Source organism: Budorcas taxicolor, chromosome 24 (genome assembly GCF_023091745.1).
Source record: "Budorcas taxicolor isolate Tak-1 chromosome 24, Takin1.1, whole genome shotgun sequence".
Classification (NCBI taxonomy): Eukaryota; Metazoa; Chordata; class Mammalia; order Artiodactyla; family Bovidae; genus Budorcas; species Budorcas taxicolor.
Genome location: NC_068933.1, coordinates 29,779,605 through 29,799,223, shown reverse-complemented (window position 1 = coordinate 29,799,223; position 19,619 = coordinate 29,779,605). Strand labels below are relative to the sequence as shown.

Below are 19,619 nucleotides of genomic sequence, written 5' to 3'. Positions count from 1 at the left end.
TACACACCAACCAGAAAGAGACAGGACATGCACTCATCCTGCCTAGCCAATCATGTAATGCCAGCTACTCCTGTAACTGAGACAAAGAACTGCCTGTATATAAGCCGCCATACTCCTTTGTTCGGGGCTCTCGTCAGATTCTGCCGTGTCGGATGAGACTTGAGCCCTAGCGCGCTAGAAATAAAATTCCCTTCTTGCCTTTGCATTACTGTGGTGGACTTGTTCGCTCTCTCGGTCGGTTCGGAGATACGGGCTCGGTGCACAACATTTGGGAGCTCGTCCAGGATCTCTGGCCTACCGGGAAGGACAACTCTCCTGGTAGAAGGGAATAATCTCGTTAGGAGTTGAGAGCTCTGTGCACTGGTGCTAGCAGTGCAGAGGCCTAGATTAAGTCCGGGGCCCAGTATCGTACTGGGGAGGCATCTAGGTGTAAAGTGAAGAGGCAAGTCCAGCGTAAGGCCCGGTCCCCGGTAGCGAACCGGGAAGGCAGCTGGCACTGAGGACGTCCTGACAGTAAGACACTTGCAAGTAGAGAAGGGGTCTCTAGTGCTATAAAGGAGACTGAAAGTAATATTGAGAGTTGGAATCTGTTTGTTGTGTCATTTTTGTGACTCTGTGTGCCAGCACTGTCCGTGTGAGTCTTGTTGTCATTATCCATGTTCTCTGTACCCATGGGGCAATCTACTTCTACTCTGCTGTCTCTGATGACTGCCCATTTTTCTGATTTTAAGTCTAGAGCTCAGAATCTTTCGTTACTGGTGAAGAAGAGCAAATTGGTGACTTTCTGTTCTGCCGAGTGGCCCATCTTTGACGTCAGATGGCCACAAGAGGGAACCTTCAATCCCCAAATTATCCAGGCAGTTAAAGAGAGGGTGCTTACCCCTAGTCCTTCCAGGCACCCAGATCAGACTCCCTACATTCTGGTCTGGCAGGATCTAGTGAGAAACCCGCCGAAATGGCTTAAACCCTTTGTTCTCACTCCTTCTAAACCTCCTAAACCTCCCCGTCCCTCTTCCCCGACTCCAACCTCACTAAACCCACAGGTGCTAGTCATGAAAGCTTCTGAAAAAAAAGAAGAAAAAAAAGAAGAAAAACAGGACGAAAAACGACCTAAGCCAGTGTTCCAGGAATCTTCTCTGTATCCTAATCTGATTGACCTGGAAACAGAGTTGTTCCCACCCCTGTACACGGATCCACATCCACCCTTGCTTCCACAGGTTCCACAAGTTTCATCGGGAGAAGCCCGGAGGAGGGCAGAGCTCTCGGCTCCTCCTAGGGAAGGGGGCCCCACCCAGGGAACTCAGGGAAGAGCAAGGGAAATGGCCAGCGCAGCGGAAGAAGAAGGCCTGGAAATTCCCTCCTCCACTGTTCACGTGTTTCTGGTCTGGGCGGGTCCAGCCAGAGAGGGTGGGAAACAGACATATCAGTATTGGCCCTTTTCCACTAGTGATTTGTACAATTGGAAAACTCAGACTCCCTCTTTCTCTGAAAAACTGCAGGGTCTTATTGATCTTTTAGAATCTATCCTCTTTACTCACAACCCCACTTGGGATGATTGTCAGCAACTGTTACAGGTGCTTTTCACTACAGAGGAGCGTGAGCGAATCCTGTTAGAAGCTCGGAAGAACATGCCGGGGGTAGATGGGAGGCCCACAATACAGCCTAACCTCATTAAGGAGGGGTTCCCCTTGGTGCGACCCAACTGGGACTTCGAACGCGATGAAGGTAGGGAGCGTCTCCAAGTGTACCACCAGACCCTTATGGCTGGCCTTAGAGCGGCCACCAGAAAGCCAACTAATTTGGTCAAGGTAAATTCAGTGAGGCAAGAGCCAAATGAGAGCCCGGCAGCCTTCCTTGAAAGGATAATGGAAGATTTAGACAGTATACTCCTATGGACCCACAGGCAGATGAGTCTCAAGCAGCAGTTATGCTAGCATTTGTGAATCAGGCAGCCCCCGATATTAGAAGAAAGTTACAAAAGATAGAGAGGCTGGGTGAACAGTCCCTGCAAGATCTAGTGAGGGCAGCAGAGAGAGTTTTCAATCATAGAGACCCCAGAGGAGAGAGAGGACCGCATTAGAAGGAAAGAAAGAGAATTTAGAGCTGAAGAAAACCATAAGAACCAAAAAGAGCTGGCTCAGATATTTTTCGCCGGAGTTGAAAACAAAAATAGGTTCCAAAAAGGGAAAAAGCTAGACTCAAAGACTGAGGAAAAACCTGCAAGGCGTAAGCTTGAAAAAAACCAATGTGCGTTTTGTAAGGAGATTGGACATTGGAAAGATAAATGCCCCAAGAAAAACCTAAAAGAGGGGCCCAAAAATCCCAAGAATGAGACTCCCTCTCCAGACAGTCATATCCTCTACTCGGGTGAGGATAGTGACTAGGGGGGTCAGGGCTCGACGCCCCTCCCCGAGTCCTGGGTAACTATAAATGTGGAGGGGAAACCGGTTGGCTTCATGGTGGATACGGGAGCTCAATACTCAGTCTTAAACCAAAGAGATGGACCCATGTCTAAGAAAAGTAGCTGAGTACAGGGAGCAACCGGGACTAAGCGATATGGATGGACTACAAAACGGCATGTGAACTTGGGGGCCCACCAAGTGACCCATTCCTTTCTGGTGATACCTGAGTGTCCAGCGCTCTTGCTGGGAAGAGATTTACTGTCTAAAGTAAAGGCCCAAATTCATTTCGACCACAGGCAAGTGTCAGTTTTAGATGGAACTGGGCATCCTCTTCAGGTCTTGTCTCTGGCATTAAAGGATGAATACAGACTGTACTTGCCAGAGGCCCCAGCGACAATAAGTCCCAAAGTACAGCCATGGGTTCAGAGATACCCTCAGGCCTGGGCTGAAACAGCAGGAATGGGACTGGCCAAACAGGGGCCCCCTATTATTGTGGAACTGAAAGCCAGTGCCACACCGGTAAGAGTGCGGCAGTATCCCATGAGTCAAGAGGCTCGGCAAGGAATTACTCCTCACATACAACGCCTCATAGACGCTGGGGTCTTGAGAAAGTGCCGGTCCCCATGGAACACTCCCCTGCTTCCCGTAAAGAAGCCTGGGGGAACTGATTTTAGACCGGTTCAAGACCTGCGAGAAGTCAACAAACGGGTGAGTGATATTTCTCCTACGGTTCCTAACCCTTATACATTGCTAAGCAGCTTGCCACCAAGCTACGTTTGGTATACTGTTTTAGATTTAAAAGATGCCTTTTTCAGTCTGCCTCTTGCCCTTGCGAGCCAAGAGATCTTCGCCTTCGAATGGCAGGAAGATGGTGGTCAGACTCCTGTGCAGCTGACGTGGACTCGCTTACCACAGGGTTTCAAAAACTCACCCACGTTGTTTAACGAGGCCTTGGATGAAGACCTCCATGAGTATCAGGTTGAACACCCTACCATTGTTTTATCACAATATGTTGATGACCTTATGCTGGCAGTGACTACAGAAAAAGAGTGCCAAGAGGCAACAGGTGACCTTCTCCAAACCTTGGGGACTTTAGGTTACAGGGCCAGTGCCAAAAAGGCCCAGATTGCCAAGCAAGAGGTTACATACCTCGGTTATAAAATAAAACAGGGCCAGAGGTGGCTAACACAGGCTATGAAAGAAACCATCCTCCAGATCCCTGAGCCGGCCAACCCTAGACAAGTGAGAGAATTTCTGGGAACTGTGGGATATTGCCGATTATGGATCTTGGGGTTTGCAGAAAAGGCCAGGCCCCTGTATGAAGGGACCAAAGAAAACAAAGACTGGAAATGGACTGAGTCAATGAAAACGGCCTTTCAGGAGCTCAGGCGTGCCTTGCTGGAAGCTCCTGCCCTTGCCCTTCCTGACCCATCTAAGCCTTTCCAATTATTTATAGATGAAAGGCGAGGGATAGGAAAAGGGGTACTAACACAGAAGTGGGGACCTTGGAAGCGTCCCATAGCTTACCTTTCCAGGAAATTGGACCCAGTGGCAGCCGGATGGCCACCTTGCCTCTGAATCATCGTGGCCACCGTGCTCCTAGTCCATGATGCTGATAAACTGACTTATGGACAGAGACTCTTGGTCTATACTCCTCATGCTATAGAGAGAGTTCTGAAACAACCCCCGGGTAAATGGATTTCCAATGCCCGCTTGACACACTACCAGGCCCTACTACTTGACACCTCATGGATTCATTTTCAAACGCCCTGCACTCTAAACCCGGCTACTCTTTTGCCCAATCCGGAGGGGGATAGCCCCCTCCACGATTGCGATGAGATACTGGCCGGAGTAATGGCAATACGGAAGGACTTAGCAGATACGCCACTGGATAACAGTGAGCTAATATGGTTTACAGATGGAAGCAGTTATGTAAAAGATGGACAGAGATGGGCGGGGGCCTCAGTGGTAGATGATTCTGGACGGACGATATGGGCGGAGACTCTTTCCCCAGACACCTCAGCACAAAGAGCAGAGTTAATTGCCCTGATTCAAGCATTAGCGAGAGCTAAAGGAAAAAGAATAACTATTTTTACTGACAGTCGCTATGCTTTTGGCATGGTACACATCCAGGGCCCGATATGTCGGGAACGGGGGTTTTTGACAGCTGAAGGAAGAGATTAAAAACTTGCCAGAAATCCGTCGACTTCTGGAGGCTGTGCAGTTGCCTCGGGCTGTGTCAATAGTACATGGACCTGGACATCAAAAAGGGGACAGCCCCACGGCACGAGGAAATCGTGCCGCAGATCTGGCAGCTCGAAAAGCAGCTGATAAAGATTTTATCACTCCGGTGTTGGCAATAAGACTTCCACCCCCAGGTACGGGAACTTTGCCCCCAACCCCTGAGTATTCATCCACAGACCTTGCCTGGATCCAGGAATGTCCCAACCTCCAACAAAGAGAGGATGGATGGTACCGAGACTCCGATGGTTACTTGATACTCCCTGCTCAGTTGGGACGGCAACTGTGTAAGCATCTACACTCGTCTACTCATCTGGGAGAGAAAAAGACTCTGATGCTTTTTCAAACTGCGCGCCTGCGGTTCCCCTGGCACCAAACAACTGTGAAGAACATAGTACATGCTTGTAAGGCATGTCAACAGATGAGGCCAGGAAAGAGGCAACACGCAGGACTGAGGTATCGGGGAGAAGGGCCAGGGCAGCACTGGGAAATAGATTTCACCGAGGTAAGGCCAAGCAAGTATGGTTACCGGTGCTTGTTAGTGTTGGTAGATACCTTCTCAGGGTGGGTAGAAGCTTTTCCTACTAAGGGAGAAACTACAATGGTAGTGGCTAAAAAGATTTTAAAAGAAATAGTTCCCAGGTTTGGCCTGCCGGTGACTGTTGGCTCTGATAATGGACCTGCTTTTGTGAGCCAAATAGTTCAGAGCCTTGCCCTAGCTCTGGGGACCAAATGGAAATTACATTGTAAATACAGCCCACAGAGCTTGGGGCAAGTTAAAAGGATGAATTGGACCCTAAAGGAAACTTAAACTAAATTGGCTATACAGACTGGCGGGGACTGGGTGACTCTCCTTCCCTTCGCCCTCTTTCACCCACGTAATACTCCTTATCAGCTTAATCTGACCCCATTTGAAATTCTGTATGGGCGACCTCCCCGTGTATGTCCAATATTTGAAGGAAAGAAACTTCCACCTCCTACTTTGGGACAATTCCAGGAGGCTTTGATGGCTTTGGGCAAAGTGCATTCTCGCGTCTGGAAACTGCTCCGGGAAATACATGAGGGTCAAAACAAGGGGACTATCCGCTCACATAACATCGGCCCCGGAGATTGGGTGTGGGTCAAAAGGCACCACACCAAAGCACTAGAACCTAAATGGAAGGGTCCTTATGTTGTTCTTCTTACCACCCCAACTGCCCTAAAGGTCGACGGTATCGGGCCTTGGGTGCCTTGCAACCACCTACGCCCAGCTACTTCAGCAGAGCAGGAAGATGCTAAAAAAGAATGGGAAGCATCTCTGCACCCGTCCAACCCCCTGAGGCTGAAGCTCCGGCGTCATCGACAGGACCAAGGCAACTCGTCTGGACCATCTTATGGATGACCATGTTACTCTGCTCCGAAGCTGCCAGTGTGAACCCACACCGACCTGTCAAAATCACCTGGAAACTGCAAAATGGACTAACACGTGAGATGCTTAACTCCACCACCGCAATACATCCACCAAATACTTGGTGGCCAGACTTATACTTTGACCTTAAGCCGGTGGTAAATGTACCTTGGAAGAGGGGCTACCTCTGGAATCATGCATTCTGGGCATGTCCAGGTGCACCCAGGCACAACTGGAAGATCTGTGGGGGGGGGGGGGGGGGGGATACAGGACTCTTATTGTAAATCTTGGGGCTGTGTAACTTCTAATGATGGGTAGGAGACTCCAGGGTATAGACGGTGGGATGTAGGAAATCGGGACTTGCTTAACTTCTCATTTGTAGGGCCCATACCTCCGTACTCCGATTGGGGAAAGGATCGTAACTTTGCCCAGGTAAAAATAAGGTTTAACATTGACAAAGCAAAAAAAGAGAAGGCCTGGGTCAATGGGATATCATGGGGACTTCAGACCAGAAATGACCTGACTACTTATAATGGGATCATTGTTGTGAGTCAAGTTTTAGAACCGGTACAAATGTATAGTATCGGTCCAAACCCCGTTGAACAGGTCCATGCAACTCTCTACCCGACAACCTCTCTACCTACATCCCAGGGACCAACAAAAGACCCAGAGGCGGGCCCCCTTGCTAAACTTGGACAAACAGATCCACTATGGAAATTAGTAAAGGCAGCTTATGCTACCTTAAATCAAACCCATCCTGAGGCAACTAAATCCTGTTGGTTATGTTACAACTTAATTCCCCTTTATTACGAGGCAGTAGGCCTCAACGCCTCTTACGACCTGGCCAACGGCACCGATCCTCCCCAATGTCGATGGGGAGAATGAAAAGTAGGCCTTACAATGAGAGAGGTATGGGGAAAAGGGTTATGTATGGGCAAGATATTATCAGAGAGGTCTCCACTGTGTGCGCATGTCATTGAGCCTACGGACTTGCCCATAGCCAGGTGGCTAATACCACGGATGGGGGGATGGTGGGTCTGTTCACACACGGGGCTGACTCCATGCTTACACAGCTCAATCTTTGACCCTAAAAAAAAATTCTGTGTTATGGTGGCTGTGACACCAAAGATACTGTATCGACCAGAAGAAGCTGTATATAATTATTGGGCCCACAAATTGACTCTTAATCAACAAGAAAGAGCTTATAAAGTTAAGAGAGAGCCCATTACTGCCATAACCATAGCAACTATGTTCGGTCTGGGAATAGCCGGGGCCGGAACTGGAATAGCAGCTCTGTCCATGCAAAGCCAAGGATTTAACTCTTCAAGAGCAGCCATAGATGAAGACATTACCCGTATAGAACAATCTATTAGTCATTTAGAATCATCTTTAACTTCACTATCTGAAGTGGTCCTGCAAAACAGGAGAGGTTTAGATCTGCTTTTTCTGCAACAAGGAGGACTTTGTGCAGCTCTAGGAGAAGAGTGCTGTTTTTATGCTGATCACACCGGAATAGTCAGGGAATCTATGGCCAAAGTGAGAGAAGGATTAAGCCAACGTAAAAGAAAACGTGAGACTCAACAAGGGTGGTTTGAGTCTTGGTTTCAACAGTCCCCTTGGTTGACCACCCTAATCTCCACATTGCTGGGACCCCTATTAGTACTTCTATTAATGCTTACCTTTGGCCCATGCATTATCAGTAGACTTATAGCCTTTGTAAAGGAACGCATAAATACAGTACAGCTGTTCATGCTTCGGCAACAATATCAGACTGTGTCTCAGGAACCAGAGGAAGATTCCTCTGTATGATCTAAGAACAGGGGGGAATGTCAGGCAGGCCGGACGGCTCAGTGAGGTGCATAGCACCAGGGACCTGAGTCATGTTTCCTGTTAGCTGGAAAAAAACCAGCATTCCTTGACCAAATTAGGAAGACTTCCCATACACACCAACCAGAAAGAGACAGGACATGCACTCATCCTGCCTAGCCAATCATGTAACGCCAGCTACTCCTGTAACTGAGACAAAGAACTGCCTGTATATAAGCCGCCATACTCCTTTGTTCGGGGCTCTCGTCAGATTCTGCCGTGTCGGATGAGACTTGAGCCCTAGCGCGCTAGAAATAAAATTCCCTTCTTGCCTTTGCATTACTGTGGTGGACTTGTTTGCTCTCTCGGTCGGTGCGGAGATACGGGCTCGGTGCATAACACTTTTCACTTTCATGCATTGGAGAAGGAAATGGCAACCCACTCCAGTGTTCTTGCCTGGAGAATCCCAGGGTCGGGTGAGCCTGGTGGGCTGCAGTCTATGGGGTTGCACAGAGTCGGACACGACTGAAGCGACTTAACAGCAGCAGTATTCCTCTGTATGTATATGTTGTTGTGCTTTGAGTGCATACTCAGTCATGCCCAGCTCTTTGTGACCCCTTGGACTGAAGCCCAAAAGCCTCCTCTGTCCATGGGTTTCTCCAGGCAAGAATACTGGAGTGAGTTGCCATTTCCTACTCTAGGGAATCTCCCCAAACCAGGGATCAAACCTTATCTCTTGCATCTCCTGCATTGGCAGGTGGATTCCCACCTCACCATCTGGGAAGACCCTACAGGTATATACAACTAGGTGGCTGATCACAACCTTGTGGCTAGCTGGGTTAATAAGACCTTTTTTGTATAGTTGTTCTGTGTATTCTTGTCACCTCTTTTTAATCTCTTATGCTTCTATTAGGTCCTTACCATTTCTGTCCTTTATCTGCCCATCCTTGCATGAAATCTTCCCTTTATATTTCCAATTTTCTTGAAGAGATCTCTAGTGTTTCCCATTGTATTGTTTTCCTTTATTTCTCTGCACTGTTCATTAAGAAATCCTTCTTCTGTCTCCTTACTGTTCTCTGGAACTGTGCATTCAGTTGGATGCATCTTCCTCTTTCTCCCTTGCTTTTTTGCTTCTTTTCTTTCCAAAGCTATGAGTTGAGTCTCCTCAGACAATTGCATTGCCTTCTTGCATTTCTTTTTCTTTGGGATGGTTTTGGTCCCTGCTTCCTGTACAATGTTTATGAACCTCTGTCGATAGTTCTTCAGGCCCACTGTCTACCAGATCTAATCCCTTGAATCTATTCATCACCTCTACTGTATAATCATAAGGGATTTGATTTAGGTTATAAGGGAATTGTCTAGTGGTTTTCCCTGTGTGTGCATGCTAAGTCGCTACAGTTGTGTCTGACTCTTGGTGACCCTGTGAACTGTAGCCCTCCAGGCTCCTCTGTCCATGGGATTCTCCAGGCAAAAATACTTGAATTGGTTGCTGTGCCAGGGGATTTTCCCAACCCAGGGATCAAACCCATGTCTCTTATCTCTCCCGCATTTGGCAGGTCGATTCTTTACCACCAGCACCACCTGTGAAGCCCAGTGTTTTTTCCATACTTTCTTCCATTTTAGCTTGAATTTTGCAATAGAGAGCTAGTGAGCTGAGCCACAGTCATAGCACTCTGCTATTAATAGAAACATCCCAGTATGGGAATAATCGTAGGCTCACAATGATTCGTCACTAAGAATCATTTGCTTCTCTTTTATGGATCACAGTCCTTCACTAAGTGATCGTCAGTGTTTCAGCATGGTTGACATACATTTTCTCCAGTTTTCTTGTTGTTGAGACAGGAATGTAAGCCAGGGCCTTGTTTGCTTCATGTGACCAAAAGCAGAACTCTGGATTGCAGATTTATATACAAGTTCAATGACACTGTTTAATATTCTTCTCCCAGAATTTTATCTTATGTTAGCTCTTCTTTGCCTGTATCCTGATTGGATCACTTTCCCTCTGACTCTTTTTTTTTTCTTTCTTTTTCTCATTGTTTTGTTCGTTTATCAGCCCCTATTCAGTTTCCCTTATTATATTTTCATTTAAATCCGTTCTCAATTATCTTTTACCTTAATCCTTATCTATGGCCTTTTTCTTTAGTTTCTTTGCTGATTTTCATCAACTCTTACTTCCTTTCTAGTTGTCCTAACTGCTTCTCGGCCTTCTGGCTGAGATCGCAGAGGGTAAAGCGTCTGTCTACAATGTGGGAGACTCGGGTTTGATCCCTGGGTCAGGAAGATTCCTTGGAGAAGGAAATAGCAATCCACTCCAGTACTATTGCCTGGAAAATCCCATGAACAGAGGAGCCTGGTAGGCTACAGTCCATGGGGTCGCAAAGAGTTGGACATGACTGAGAGACTTCACGTTCACGTTCACATTAACTGCATCTGTTATATAAACATTATCTTCAAACACTTGCTTTAGGATATTTTATTCAGTTTGTTTGTTGTCTCATAGTTTTTTTATGCTTTGTGGTCGGTTCTTTTAAAGGAATTTTTATCATATATACTGTTTATCATTTTCTGTCTTTATCTTATAGTAGCTTTATATGGAAATAGGCTAATTTTATTCAATCCATTTCATAAACAAAGTTTATATTTCAAAAGTACATTTTTTTGTCAGTTTAATGAAGTTACTTTTTAAATGAGTATCTTTAATGTGGGAGGAAATAATTCCTAGGTCTTGTTATTTTTATTTTTTTAAGAGCCCTATTTTTTCTCTTAATAGCTTCTTTACCTTCATTACTACAATTCAGAAAGATGTCTCTCCTTTCTAATTACCTTCGTCTCCAGAAAAAATGCCTGTCCAAGACTGTCACCTAAATGTTTTTGAATTCTTTATTCATGTCTAGAACTTTTCAGCTTCCCTGGTGGCTCAGTGGTAAAGAATCCACCTGCAAGGCAGGAGACATGAGTTCCATCCTTGGGTTGGGAAAGTCCTCTGGAAAAGAACGTGGCAACTCACTCCAGTATCCCATGGACACAAGAGCCTGGTGGGCTACAGCCCACGGGGGTCACAAAAGAGTTGGACCTGACTTAGCAACTAAACAACAACAAGTACTTTCAGTTACCAGGTTTCAGACTTGAGTTCAGTGTTGGATTTTTCTGTGGTGATTGTGTGTTCTCTTTGTCTGTGTCTTTCTCTTTTCATATTTTCCATGCCTTCTCCTCAGACACAGCCCTGCTCTGCACACATGTGTTGAAGTGATAGTGAGAACTCTAAGAATGGCTATGCTAGCCTTTAATGCTGATTTCTGTAGGTACAGGTGATTTGAAGTTGTAGGACTCTCTTTTCTAATAATATTAAATATGTGTGCTGCATGTGTTTTTGTCTTTATTTCTTTATTTACATGTTTTCTTGCAAGCTGTACGTACCAGTTCTGATTTTGACAGCTACCTTCATTCTAGGGTCAACTGTACTCTCTAAATTTTCCGTGTGATTTTGAAATTTTCTACAATAAATATTTATACATTTTATAACAAAAGCTTAATCAAAACATTTTTTTTCAAATTTGAGCAAGACACATTACATTTTCTCAAGTCACTGTAACTTTGGGAATAATATAAATATATGAATTCTAGTTGATAATATAGAAAGGTAAATTTTAAGCCTTTTAAATAATCACACTTAAAAATATAGATCTTTAGAACTATGTCAATTGTGAGCGAGGGCTAAAGTTAAAGATCAAAGAGTTCTGTTATTGGTCCTGCTTTGTCTGATTTTTTAATCAATAAATTAAAGGTGTAAAGGCATTTGTTTCAGGGTTTTTAATGAGAAATCTTGGAAAAGTTACAAATAGTTTTGATGGAATGATAAACACTTGGAAAGAATCCTAAGAGGATGGAAAATGGATTAAAAACCCACCAAACTAATTTAGCAGTTAGATTACTTTAGATAAAAGGAAAAAAGATCAATTGCTGGCATTTACAATGTGATGAACCGGGTTTATCAGGGGAAATTCATGTGAAGAAGACCTGATGTTTCTAGATCAACAGTGTGGTAGAGCTGCATGGAAAAGACCAATACATTGTTGAGTTTTGGTCATTAGGCCATCATGGGAAAAGCACATATTAATTCATTTTAGTGTGAATTTTGCCAGAATATTCAAAGACTTTGAAGCCATGTCTCTTAAAATATAATTGTGGTCATTTGCTGAGCTGAGTTTGGGGAAGAGATCATTGGTGATTACCTGGGATAGGACAGATAAAGTCAGTGGTGGCACCAGATGATGGGCTTGGGACGAATGGTCGGAGACGATTAATATAACTTAGAGTTGGTATAGGCAGACATTTTGAAAGAGTAAATATGCACAATCGTGATAAAAACACTGACTGTGAATTCCATCAGCTCCCAACACTGTAGGTAACTAAGCAGTGTCTGCTCACAGTCTGCGCATCTGCTTCGTGTGGGAGGTTACATACAGATGACGGTTCTAAGATTTTGATCTTTAAAATTATTTAAGTCTATAATACTATACTCACATAAAATGAAATAAAGTAAAATAAATTCATAGTCTATAAATGACCACGGAGATGAGAAATTAAGTAAGGGATCACTACCATCCTCCCTTCTCTCCAGTTGCCTAGGCAGCTATGGTGAAGTTGATGAGAGCCACTGAGAAAATCAATCATAAAATCAATGGGAGAGTATGTTTTAGTTCAGATTTAACATGGAAGATGCTGCATACGCATAGGCCATTGTGGGGTCAAAGGCCAAACTCTTCTCTTCAGAAGAATATATTTCATAGTTCTCAAGAGAGACAAGCTAGCACAGTGTAAACCTGGTAAAAAGAAAGACACTGTACCTGGGTCCACAAACCACTTGTAGAAGTGTTTGCAGAGTGTTGCTTTGCAGCTGAAAAAACGCTCTGAAATTTTATAAGTTAGCAACAGTGGTAACTATTATAGAACTACCCAAACTTTTCTAGGACTTGTGGCTTAGTCTGAACTTTTAGTAAGTTGAAAGAAATTGAAAACTTTATGCAATTAGCAGTCAAAACTGTAAAGCCTTTGGGATTTTACTTTACCTTCAAAGTAGTAGATTACCCCACCATAGATTATGGAAGAAGATGCTCGCAGAAGGCACACAACCTCTAGATTAGAGATAGGACAAATATCAGTAATTACTTCCAGCAGCCAAAGGGACTCATACTGGAGTCCCAAACCCTAGTTCCTCTGAGGTGATGTGAAGAGAAGCAGGTGATACCTGAACATGTGAGGAGTTAGTGAACCCTTGGGCTTAGAAAACTTGAATCTTTGTATCGGACATCAAGCACACCTACCTGTTGCTCTGGAGGAAGACATCACCTCTACCTTCCAAGGCTACTTGCACACACACATTCTTGAAAATATACCTCGGAACAAAGGCAGTCGATGCCTCTGCTTATAAGACAGAGAGAAGTATGAGAAAGCAATGGAGAGTTGCCTCCCGACATTAAATGTCATAGCTGCTGTAATAAAGCCATCATTGCACTGAAAGTCAAAGATGATGAAGAGGGACCCAGGAAGACAAAGAAATACAAGAAAGACTACGACCAAACAAAGATCCATTTTAGACTCCCTTGGTTAGGATTTCTGGTTGTTCTTATTTAATTGCTAAGTTACCTCCGACTCTTTCACGACCCCATGGACTGTGCCCAGCCAGGCTCCTCTATCCATGAGATTTCCCAGGTGAGAACACTGGAATGTGTCACCATTTCTTTCTCCAGAGAATATTCCTGACCCAGGAATTGAACCTTCATCTCTTGCATTGGCAGCTGGGTTCTTCACTACTCAGCCAACAGGGAAGTCCAAGAAAGACTATGACCAAAGATATATTTTAGGCTCATTTGCTTAAGATTAGTAGTAGTTTCTAGAAAGAAGGGAATAGGTTTTAAAACCAGAACCATGTAAATATTAATCTGATTGCCTATCTTGATTCCATCTTTCTTTCTTATATATATTCCACTTACATATATATTCCACTTTTCTTTCTTATATCTATATACATACACTCTAGCAAAGTTACTGCATTGTGGACATAAAAGCATTTTCAGTTAATTCTTCTGTCTCTTTTTAGTTCCATAGTTCAATAGATCCACACATTTAAAAAAAAAAAAAAAAGGAGTTCCACATGCATTTTTATGAACAGTATCTCAACTAGCTGAACTAGCTGGATCCCAGCTGATAATTTCAATCAAGATTCCCACGCCAATATGTAAAATAGATAGCTAGTGGGAAGCTGCTATATAACACAGGGAGGCCAGGCTGGCACTCTGTGACTAACTAGAGGGGTGGAATGGAGCGTGGGTGGGCGGGAGGCTCACGAGAGAGGTTATATGTATACCCATGGCTGATCCTTGCTGTTGTAAGCAGAAACCACCACAACATTGTAAAGCAATTATCATCCAATTAAAACAACAACAAAAAAGATTCTCATGCCAAGAATAAGCATTGGTATGCATACTGTGGTTCTTAAAATTTATTGAGGGAAAATATCTGGATGTGGATAAAAGACCCTGGGCACCATTGTACAGAATTCTGCTTGAATAGCTGTAGTGTATGTTCCATAAGCCTGCTTTGAAAATAAGCCATCTCAGTGTTTTTCATGCAACTCTATTTGAACAACTGTTTGAGAACTAGTGCTGTAGACAACATCACCTTATTGAGTCTTAGCAGGCTTTAAATTACTAAAGCATATTGAAATGTAAGGCACTAGGTAAATGAAAGGGCACTGATGTATTATTATTGGAAAATACTTTTTCAACATCACCAGGCTGTGTCTATGTGCATTAGTGTGTGTATTTCACAGAAGACACTGTGGAAGTGGAATAACAGAGAAGCAAAAATGGGAAGGGGGTCCCAAAAGAATTCTGATTTAGAAGAGATAATTGAGCCCTTATTTGATGATAAAATAGGGTGTCAAGTTCACAATCCTTAGTGCAGTTATGAACATCGTTTAAGTCATTCTGATATAGGCAATGCTTTTATTTCATATCTGAAATTGTTGCTGTAAAGTTAGACGGAATTTTACTCTTTGTCTTTTGCAAAACTTAGTTTTCAAAATCACTAGTTCATACAAGTTGTTGCCAAACTTATGGTAAAAGAAAGGCTTTTATTTTCCAATCAGGGATCAGACTCAAGTGTTGGTATTTATCACTCCTATTCTATCTGAAAATCTCTGAGCACGTCAGCTAGAAAATTCTAGTGATGCAAAGGAAGCTTTGTTATCAGTGCTTCAATATAATGTGCCATGACTTCTAGGTCTAAAGTTCTAACAGCAATAGCAACAGTAACAATACACTTTAAGCAGGGAGATAAAAGCTTCATGAATCCTCTTTTAAAATTCTCCCTTTCATGCCTGGTTGAAGGGAATAATCACGTGCATTTCCTCACAAGCAGTGCTTTAGTTTTTTTTATAGTTTACTTCTGCTCTTCAGTAAGAAATGGAATTGAAAGAGGTAACATGAAAATTTTATTATAGTTTTTCCTTGTAGATATATTCTATTTAAATGTAAATTAATTGGAAAAGTGTGTTTCATTTTTACCAGAAAAGGGTCAATTATGCTGAAAGTATTAAGAGATACTTTAAAAATTATTTTATTTATGCTTTCTCTTTTCCCAATATTTTGTTATAAAAAGTTTCAAACATAGGAAACCATAGATGTGTATGAATTCCCGTATATCTACTATGTAACTTCCATGATTAACTTTACCACATTTTCTTTCTCACATAACTCTCTCTCCCATTGTTTATCCACAAATCCACTGAAGTTTTTGATGCATATTAAAGTAGGCTGTAGACAATAGCAAATACTAAACTCTATTTAATAATATGCATGCTGAAACATTTAGGTATTTCTGAAGACTTGAGCATACATATTATTACTAGTATTCAGCATTTGTTTATTGTTTGTAAGTTAAATTTCTATTAAGTATATGCAAAAATTTTTAGTGTACAATTTGATAGGTTTGATAGGTTTGGCATCTGCATACATCTGTGAAAATCAAATAAGATACAAACATTTCTATTACCCTGGAAAGTTCATGCTTTTTCCTCAATACCTTCCCTTAGATTCAACACCATTCTGATTCTTTCCACTATAGATTAGTTTTGCCTGTTCTAGAACTTTATATAAATTGAGTTATACATTATGAACTTTTTTATGTAACCCTTTCTTCTTTCAGATTAATGCTTTTACGATTAATCTATGTTGGAGCATATCAGGACGTTTTCCTTTTTAGTCATAACTAGTATTCCAGTTTATAAGTATATGACTGCATATTTATCCATTCTCTTGCTGATGGACTTGTCTATTCTGAATAAAACTGCTATGAATTTTTGTACAAGATGTTTTTTGGTTGAGTATTTCATTTGTCTTGGGCAAATACCTATTATGATGGTTAACTTCATGTATCAACATGGGGAGTATTTTAGGATGAATTTAACATTTAAATTGGTCAACTCTGGATAAGCAGATTGCCCTTCAAAATGTGGGTGGACCTCACCTAATCAGCTGAAGAGCTAAACAGAACAAAGGACTGACCTCTCCAAGCTATACAAAATTCTCCAACAGATGGCCTTTGGATTCTATCTGCACCATCATTCCTTCTGGGTTTGCAACCTGCTGGCCTGCATTGTGGAATTAAACTTGCCAGCTTCGATACTCAGTGAGCCAATTCCTTACAGCCACTCTCTCTCTCTCCACACAGACACAGACACAGACACAGACACACCACAGACACACACATAATTCTTTTTCCTGTTTCTCTAGAGAAGTCAAATTCATCTATTAATGTAGTTACTGGATTTTATTTACTTATAATAGGCTGTACATGCATATGATTTTTTAAAGCATCAACAGGAACTAAGTATATTCAGTGGAAAATAAGTCCTTATACAACCCTGTTACTCACTAGTGCCCTAGGGTTGCCTCCAGAGACAATTACTTTCACACAGAGTTTTGTGTCTTTTAAAGAAATACTCTTTTCATACTTAAAGAGCTTCACAAAAATGGTAAAATGCAGACTGTTTTCTACTACCTTGACCTTCTCACTTATGGGGATTTAGTTTTTACATTTGTACTTTTTCATTTTTTTTCTAACTTAGAATAGAGAATTTAAAGTTTAAAAACTTAAAATGCACACCAGTTCATTATAGAATATTTTTAATATGAGCTCATCATTGCTTGTTATACTCATTAAAAAGTATTTGCTGAGATACTCTTGAATATCAAATATTTTACATGCTACTTAATTTAATTCATACAATCAACCCTGAATTAACAATTCATTCAACAGTCATTTAATGACTGTTTACTACTTGCTAGATACTTTTCAAAGCACTAGAGATAAGCAGTGAAAAAGAGACAAAAATCATGGCTTTCTTTTTTAATGGGAGGAAGGACAACTAAGCACAGTAAACAAGTAAAACATTTATATACTACAGGCTGCGTGCGTGTGTATGTGTGTGTGTGTGTGTGTGTGTGTGTGTGTGTGTGTGCTCAGTCGTGTCTGACTCTCTGCAAGTCCATGGACTGTAGCCAGCCAGGCTCCTCTGTCCATGGAATTTTCCAGGCAAGAATACTGGAGTGGGTTGCCATTTCCTTCTCCAGAGGATCCTCCCCACCCAGAGATAAAATCTGCATCCCTTGTGTCTCCTGCATTGGCAGGCAGATTCTTTACCACTAGCACCCACTGGGGGCTTCCCTGGTAGTTCAGCTGGTAAAGAATCCAACTGTAATGCAGGAGACTCTGGTTAGATACTTGGGTCGGTAAGTTCCTCTGGAGAAGGGAAAAGGCTACCCACTCCAGTATTCTTGCCTAGAGAATTCTGACTTAAACAGGGATCAGTGGAGGGTTTTGGGGTAGGAAAGTGAAATGATCTGACCTATGTTTCCAAAATTCACTCTTACTGCCATGATGACAACGTACTGGGGCAAAAGTGGAATGAAGGTGATTAGTTTAAAAATTATAACAATAATCCAGGCAATGGACAATGATAATTTGGTTGCAACAATCAAAGTGGTTAGAACCCTTTTCTTATACAAAGTAAATGTTTTAAGGCTCCTGGGAGAGGGTAGTGAATCCTACTCTTTCTGAGGAAAGAATAGAAGAAAATTTCTTCCACTTCTGAAAGAAGAACAGAGATGCGTTTTAGGTTCAAAAGCTTATATTGAAGGTCAGCTACCACTGAGATAGATGCAAGAAGCTCTTTTTTCATAAGATCCATCACAGACACAAGGAAAATATGCCTGTCACTCAGAGGAGAAACTGAAATGCTTATAAAGTTCTCTATCTGAGGCCCATTATTAGACAACAGAGCGTCTTCCCTGCCCCTGTCCAAAGTATAGGAGGTATACAGTGAGAATCAGAAAGCACCTGGTCCATTCAAGTAGGGGAAGGGTATGGAAAGAGTGCCCCAGTTATCCAAAATCCTTGGGCTAATCCAGGGAACTGAGAAAAACTCTCTGGTACCCTAGGCCAGACTCTCATCAGAAGTGAGTGGCAGTGCTCCATCAGAGAAATTTGAGCTAATGGTACTTAGGGTAACCATAGCAACAAAAAAACCCAAATACAGATTAACTCTTGCTTAGATTGACTCAATCCTTTTCTCTAATGGCCTGATCAAGGAAGAAACAATTCTATTTTCAGGCATAAATATTATTTACCCCTGTATCTACTGTTCTACATAAAATGCCTAAGATTCAGTGGGAGAAAGACACACACAAAAGCAAGAAAAGAAAAAACAAATAATGCATTGTCAAGATAAAAAGCAGTCAACAGAATCAGACTGAGTTGTTTCAGATTTTGGAACTATAAGACAGCAATTTGAAAAATAACTGTGACATGTCTTAAAGGATCTATCTAGTAGAAGCACAAGCAATATTCATGAAGATGAGGAATTTTAGCAAAGATATATGTATATATACTATAGGAAAGAGACAAATGAAAGGGCAAAAATTAAGAATGATATCAGAAGTCGTTCTTTCAAAGGGCTGTTTGGTAGACTAGGTTTAGCTGAGAATTAGTAAAGTTAAAGAGATCAATAGAAATTATTCAAATTGCAGAAAGAGAAAAAACATAACTGAGCATCCAAGAGATTTAACCAGTAGCAAGTTATCTAACATGCTAATACTTGGAATCTCAGAATAGAGAGAGAACAGGGAAGAATAAATATTTGAAGAAAGAAGGATGGGAATTTTCCAAAGATAATAAAAGACATCAAACCATTGGCAAAGAGTGGAGATCCCCAAATGGAGTACAGAACAAAGAATTAAAAAGCGAAGTGCACACACTCATTTTCCAATTTCTCAAAAGTAAAACTATAGAAAAATTCATAAAGATACAAATGAACAAAGATAAACATTACAGTAGGCTCAAGAAGATATTGAAGTGACATATTATAAAAGGCTGAAAAAACGCCAGCATATACTTTTATGAGATAAAGTGTTGGAAACAGTGATAGACTTTATTTTCTTGGGCTTCAAAATCACTGCAGATGGTGACTGCAGCCATGAAATTAAAAGACGCTTGCTCTGTGGAAGAAAAGCTATGACAAACCTAGACAGTGTATTAAAAAACAGAGACATTACTTTGCTGACAAAGGTCCATCTAGTCAAAGCTAAGCTTTTTCCAGTAGTCACGTATGGATGTAACAGTTGGACCATAAGGAAGGATGAGCACTAAAGAATTGATGCTTTTGAACTGTGGTGTTGGAGACGACTTTTGAGGGTCCCTTGGACTGCAAGGAGATCAGAACA

General features: G+C 42.2%; 1 protein-coding gene across 1 annotated transcript; it reads left to right on the top strand.

Annotated features, from left to right (window-relative positions):
- Nucleotides 1-1,052: 1,052 nt before the first annotated feature.
- Nucleotides 1,053-6,915, top strand: LOC128068262 (uncharacterized). Its single transcript, XM_052661386.1, is given in 6 exon segments — nucleotides 1,053-1,869; nucleotides 1,872-2,046; nucleotides 2,048-4,576; nucleotides 4,578-4,908; nucleotides 5,122-5,901; nucleotides 6,844-6,915. Coding segments are annotated over 6 exon segments (4,704 nt in total).
- Nucleotides 6,916-19,619: the final 12,704 nt, after the last annotated feature.